The 6,523-nt window shown below is 37.2% G+C and overlaps 2 protein-coding genes across 2 annotated transcripts; one reads left to right on the top strand and one right to left on the bottom strand.

The window, feature by feature from the left end:
• Positions 1-2,175: 2,175 nt before the first annotated feature.
• On the bottom strand, positions 2,176-2,583 carry LOC149218313 (ethylene-responsive transcription factor 4-like). The gene has a single exon (XM_089386529.1). It carries the CDS (start codon positions 2,581-2,583, stop codon positions 2,176-2,178), a length of 408 nt encoding a protein of 135 aa, XP_089242655.1.
• Positions 2,584-2,713: 130 nt separating this feature from the next.
• Positions 2,714-6,054, top strand: LOC149218312 (chaperone protein ClpB1-like). The gene is made up of 5 exons (XM_089386528.1): positions 2,714-2,719; positions 2,807-2,910; positions 3,689-3,997; positions 5,409-5,688; positions 5,791-6,054. Exons 1-5 carry the CDS (start codon positions 2,714-2,716, stop codon positions 6,052-6,054), a joined length of 963 nt encoding a protein of 320 aa, XP_089242654.1.
• Positions 6,055-6,523: the final 469 nt, after the last annotated feature.

Genomic DNA, 6,523 nt, shown 5'->3' with positions numbered 1-6,523 from the left:
CGCTAAGTCTTTCTCACATCACATTTTTTCTTTGAACTTAGAAGTAACAATATCTTTAATGTTATTTATGTTTTGCAATGCATCATTTTCGTTGATCTCCCAATAGTTTACCCATGCCCTTGTGTCTTTATGCCACCCTCGATTGAGCCTTAGGCGGTTTTGGCTAGAATTTAAAGCTAGCTATCGTCTATGTTACTGATTTTGTGCTTGTACAACAGAAACCTAAGCATAGCTAGGCTCTCAATAGTGGAAAGACCTGCTTCTATAAGGAGAATATGATAGGGTGTATTACTTTTAATTGTTAGCCTCTCTCATAAAACAATAATAAATCCAAAAATAAATAAATTAATTAAATATTCCAAGTTAGGAATTTGTGCCTAACTCTTGGGTTGTTCCTCTAAGATAGGAGTTAGTTTAGGTAACTCCTATATTGGTGTGTGTCTCGTGAGAAATTATCTCAACCAAAGGAGAAATTATCTCAACCAAAAGTGTCTAAGATAGCACGCACTATCTTGAGAACACTATTAGCCTTTTCCACCATTCTTTGGTGTATGGTTTATTATGTGTGCATTATATATTTTTCTGAGTTAATTTCATTTTCAATATGTGGTATCAAAGCCATGGTGATATTTGTGAAATCCATTAATTTTCAGGTTATAAGTTATAAAACGCTTCTGGATTTGCTCAATCTTTCTCCATGATTATCTGGAGATGCTGCAACCCCAAAACTCAAAGCCATATAAGATAACAGCGAATAAAGTTTCATAGAGGAACTTCTTTTTATCCCACATTACAAGGTTTGCTATTTTACAATTATTGTCAAGACCAAAGTAAGCTTTCCACCCCCCATTAATCCTTTTCTCAATGCTATGGTTCCAGCTTGTGATGAATATCAATTCCTAGGTACTTGTAAGAATACACTTCCTTCGAGTTAGTTATTATTTTCATACATAAAATTAGCGTAAGTGTCCTTGGATTTGATTATCATAAATATAAGATTTTCAAACCTCCAAAATATCTAACCTGTAACCTCATAACCTTGTGATGGAAAAAAAAGGTTTTAGTGATAATAGTTAAATCAAACTTATGTCAAACTAAAATAGAACGAACCCATTTGTCAAATACTTTAAAATAAAAAATTCATTAAAAAATAAAAAATATATCAAATATCAAATATTTATTACTAGTAATATTATTATAATATAATTTTATTCTTTACCTTTCTACTTTATTTTGAATCATACTAATTTATAGACTTATTTTATTATAATAATATATATATATATATTTTATTATATAATCTTATTATCCAAATTCCCACTTTATTTTGAATTATTTTAAATATTTATTTATATAACTATTTCTCAATAATAAACCTACAACCACAATTGCCACAATTAGTTTTTATACATGTTTATATATCACTTTTAATAAACAACACATATTATTTAGATTTGACGTTATTAATAATTTTTCATGGAATAATGTCCGCTTGCCAGAGAAGTCAGAAATACATGAAGACATAATCACAAAGAAGAATACTGTAACTTTTCCTCTCCAAAACATAAAACACTAAGGTATGAAGAACCCTGTAAATCTTCCTCTTCATGAAAACCTCAAAACCTCAAACAGAACACTGTAACTCTTCCTCTCCAAAACATAAAACACTAAGGCATGAAGAACCCTGTAAATCTTAATCTTCATGAAAACCTGAAACACAAAACACTAATGCATGATGCTAATCCTTCTGTCAAATGGAAGAATTTTTTATAAAATTCAATCCAAGAGAGAGGGTGAATGCTCATTTTCATTTTCTTCTCCTTTGGTCACTGGTTCATAAAGATTCAAATCAATAAATCTTGACATCATATTTTCCTTTGCAGAAAGAATAGAGACTGGCATGTATTTGTTTTCAACCAAAGGAGTATCCCTCAAAAATACATAATCTTGCCCCAAATTAAACTGTGAGACTTGTGGAGGCCTAACAGAGATTTGGGTATCTACCACCCCCGAGGAGGAAGACGATTGGCCAACACTAGTCTGCATGTCTACACAAAGTATATTATTTACTACGCGTACTTCCAGCCCGTCATAGCCTTTCTGTGTATTCATCGTATCAGACCCCACATTCTCTTTAGATAACTATACCTCCATGGGCTGCGGCAACGGCGGCTGCTACTGCTGCAGCGGCTGCACGAGAGTAGACCCCACATTCTCTTTAGATAAGGAAGGGGCAGGAAGTATGCTACTAGGGTTGGAACTGCGCCTCTGGTTCTGGGCGCGGACAGTGTTGGTGGTGTGGACCTGGTTGTCGACGCTGTCAGGGATCAGGAAGTTGGTTTTGGCCTTTTCTCCTTTTAAAATCCTTGCGGTCTTATCATACGCCTTTGCTGCTTCTTCGCTCGTATCGAAGGTGCCAAGCCACCTTCGCTTCTTGATGGTTGGATCTCTGATCTCGGCCGCATATCTACCCCATGACCTTTTTCTCACTCCTCTGTAATGCACTTCTTCACTCGTTGCATTGACATTCTCGTCGCTGACAATATCGCCATTGTGATCTCCATTCGTATTAGTGGGAGCCATTCAGGAGCTTTCCCTTGAGGACGAAGCAGCAGAGACTCTGGCGGACAGAGCAGCAAAGAGAGATAGATCCATTCTATTGATAATGGTCTACTAATAAATAAAGACAGTGCGGGAGTCTGAAAGGCAGCTAATGAGGGTTGGCGGGTTCCTTAGGAATCTGCATGGTCTAGGTCTCGCGTAGCCGTGTTTGACCATCTCTCATTCAATTCATTCGCTTTCTCAGGAAGCCTTATCGGCGGGACAGACTGTTTCATGGGCGGTCGCTGTCCCCGCCCGAGTTTCTTGGCGGTGGAAATTACTTTTCGTGGTTGCAATAAATACAGAAAGGTTATTTTGATGATGGCAGTCCGGTTTGGGACCATTGTGCGAGGATGGAATTTGACCCCAAAATTGTACGTTAGTGGTGATGTGCCCGTGTTTAAAAACTTAGCTCTCAGGATTTTTCTTTGAAACTGTGAAAGCGATTTTTTTTTAAACGGTGAAAACAGGTCGGGAGATCTGCAAACCATCCAACTTGACGGGTGGTCCGTTTTGAGATTCAAGGTTGCCACGTCTGACCAAAATTTAGCGTTTTCCGGACCTTGTAGGTTTTCTCGGTGCGCTTTTGATCAATTTTATTCAAAATCTAGGTTCCATTGAAAAATATAAAAATCTAAAATAATTATTAAGTAGTTTTTAAAATTTTAATGTGAAGGTAATTAATACTTAATTATATTCAGAGTTCCTTTTATTATGGAACTATGGTCATAAACATTAAGCATGCATTTATAAATTCATTTCCGTGGAAATGTTAAAACGATAAAACGTAATCGTAAATTATCTTATTTAAATTATTTAGAATTTAAATAAAAATATAAAATCTAAATTACATTTAGAATTTGCTTTATGATAGATGTGTGGTTCCAAGTAATTAATATGCATCCATAAATTGAGGTGAAAAAAGCTAAAATGGTAATAGATTAAAAATAAAATATTTAAATAACCTTTTAAAATTTTAATGTGAATAAAGATTGATTATTAGGCCGATAGGCCTTCCTTTGAAAGAGACTTTCGTCGTCCCTTTCATTCTAAGGTTTACACTTAGCATTTTTTTTTCATCTTGCAGTTTCGCATTTCTTAATGCTCTTGTATGCGCTGTCCAACAACCTGCGTGTGGTGCGGTGAACGTTGTTGGACAAGATGAGGCAGTTCAAGCGGTTGCGGAAGCTGTGTTAAGATCGTGGGCTGGACTTGAAAGACCTCAACAGCGGACTGGATCTTTCCTATTCTTGGGGCCTGCTGGAGTTGGCAAAACAGAATTTGCAAAGGTTCTTGCAGCTCAATTGTTTGATGATGAAAATCAGCTGGTCCGTATTGATATGTCTGAATATATGGAGCAACATCCAGTTGCAAGGCTCATAGGTGCTACTCCTGGGTATGTGAACAGCTAGATGTTTCTAATTGAGTATAGTTGATAGCCAGACACTCAATTGGTTGACAGCAAGACGCCTTTTCTACACTTTGCTTCAAATGCTTGATGATGGTAGACTTACGGATGGCCAAGGTCGCACTGTTAGTTTCTCAAACAGAGTCATTCTCATGACATCCAACCTTGGAGCAGAGCACTTGCTTGCTGCATTGTCTGGCCACACAACAGTAAAAAGCACAAGAGAGAATGTCATGCCACACACCAGTAAAAACCGCAAGAGAGAATGTCATGCAAGAAGTATGCACACACATTCTTGGACTCTGTGTATGCATTTTTTTCATATAATTTTATCACGAAGTTGGCTGCGGTGCTTTGACATGCCTTTGAATATTGTTGTAGGTTAGAAGACATTTCAGGCCAGAGTTATTGAATAGACTTGATGAGATAGTTGTATTTGATCCTCTTTCTCATGACGAGCTCAAGAAAGTTGCTAGACTACAGATGAAAGATGTAGCAATTCGTCCTGCAGAGAGAGGTGTTGCTTTAGGGTTTACAGATGCCGCTCTGGATCTTGTTGTTCACGAAGCCTATGATCCTTGGGTAATAACATTGAAATATGTTTATTATGGCTGTTGTTGCCATTTACATTAATCTGTAAGTGAGAAGTTTAAAGAACTGTCAAATAGAAATTGCAACCTTACCATACAGATAAAATGTCTGGCTTTCCAAGTAAAGATCAACTAAATTTATAGACTTGAGGATGGACCTTACATTGGGAGATGTTTATGTATGCTGTTGTAAGTCATATGCATTAATTCGACAGTGAAAAACACTTGCAGATGGGCACTTGGATGCTAATCGTATAAGCTGTGCACAAATTTCACCACCTCCATTTTGAAGCAGTTAACTTAACAAGAATGGTAATAAATATGATGTTTGTTGTGGCCATTGATATCATCTACATTGATGTGTTTTTTAACTGTATAAGTTATTCGCATGTTTCGTTACTTAAAGGTAATCTGAAATTGGCTTGTATTTAGTCAACCTTCATCTTACAGAATCAGTGGCTACTGGTGAGTCATCTCTCATATTGAATTTATTAGGTTTTTTCTATTCTTGGGGCCTACTGGAGTTGGCAAAACGGAACTTGCAAAGGCTCTTGCAGCTCAATTGTTTGATGATGAAAATCAGCTGGTCCGTATTGATATGTCTGAATATATGCAGCAACATTCAGTTGCAAGGCTCATAGGTGCTCCTCCTGGGTATGTGAACAGTTAGATGTTTCTAATTGAGATTAGTTGATAGCCAGACACTCAATTGGTTGACAACAAGACGCCCTTTTTTGTATAGTTGTATTTATATTTTTGCTCGATTTGTTGTTGTAATGTACTAAAATGATTTGATGTTGTAATGGCAGTTATGTGGGTTATGAAGAAGGGGGGCAACTGACAGAAGCAGTAAGGAGAAGACCCTATAGTGTTGTTCTTTTTGATGAAGTTGAGAAATCACATACTTCAGTCCTCAACACTTTGCTTCAAATGCTTGATGATGGTAGACTTACGGATGGCCAAGGTCGCACTGTTAGTTTCTCAAACAGAGTCATTATCATGACATCCAACCTTGGAGCAGAGCACTTGCTTGCTGCATTGTCTGGCGACACAACAGTAAAAACCGCAAGAGAGAATGTCATGCAAGAAGTATGCACAGGCATTCCTGGACTCTGTTTATGCATCTTTTTCATATAATTTTATCACGAAGTTGGTTGCGGTGCTTTGACATGCCTTTGAATATTGTTGCAGGTTAGAAGACATTTCAGGCCGGAGTTATTGAATAGACTGGATGAGATAGTTGTATTTGATCCTCTTTCTCATGATGAGCTCAAGAAAGTTGCTAGACTACAGATGAAAGATGTAGCAGTTCGTCTTGCAGAGAGGTGTGTTGCTTTAGGGTTTATAGATGCCGCTCTGGATCTTGTTGTTCACGAAGCCTATGATCCTGTAGTAATCACTTTGTTTCTTGTTTTATTCAGTCTAACTTGCCAGGGGATGTGCCCCATACCCTAATAACACTGTGTATCCTTCACGAGTCCTCCCTTTCCCTATTGCAGGGGACATGACCCACTCCTTGGACACATGTCTCCACATCGTAGGAGATGTTGTGGGAGGGTTCCCTGACTAAATTGGACTTACCTCCCTTTGAAACAATCTAGAATTGCGATTTATATGTCCTATTCTGATGTCTGGTATTTTTCATTCATAATGTTTGCTCGGTGTTCTTCATGTACAATGATTTTATTCAAGGTATGATTTCTATTTTCCATGCCCTGTCATATAAACCTGTGGGGAAAGTTATTCTAGGAGTTTGATGTTTTGCAGAGTTTTGGTTGTGGTAGCCAACAGTGAATATTAAAAGCGCAGTGAATATTAAAAGCGCAGGACTTTTCAGTTTACAATTTCATTTTCTCAGATTTTCAATGGTCTGTCATATATTTTGCATGAACCTGTCTAGGGAGTAATTTTAGTCTGATATTTT

The sequence above is a fragment of the Pinus tabuliformis genome, chromosome Q (assembly GCF_031772625.1).
Source record: "Pinus tabuliformis cultivar Carrire ecotype Pingquan chromosome Q, CPIR1, whole genome shotgun sequence".
NCBI lineage: Eukaryota > Viridiplantae > Streptophyta > Pinopsida > Pinales > Pinaceae > Pinus > Pinus tabuliformis.
The sequence above is the reverse complement of the archived record's forward strand: the minus strand, read 5'-3'. Positions and strand labels throughout refer to the sequence as shown.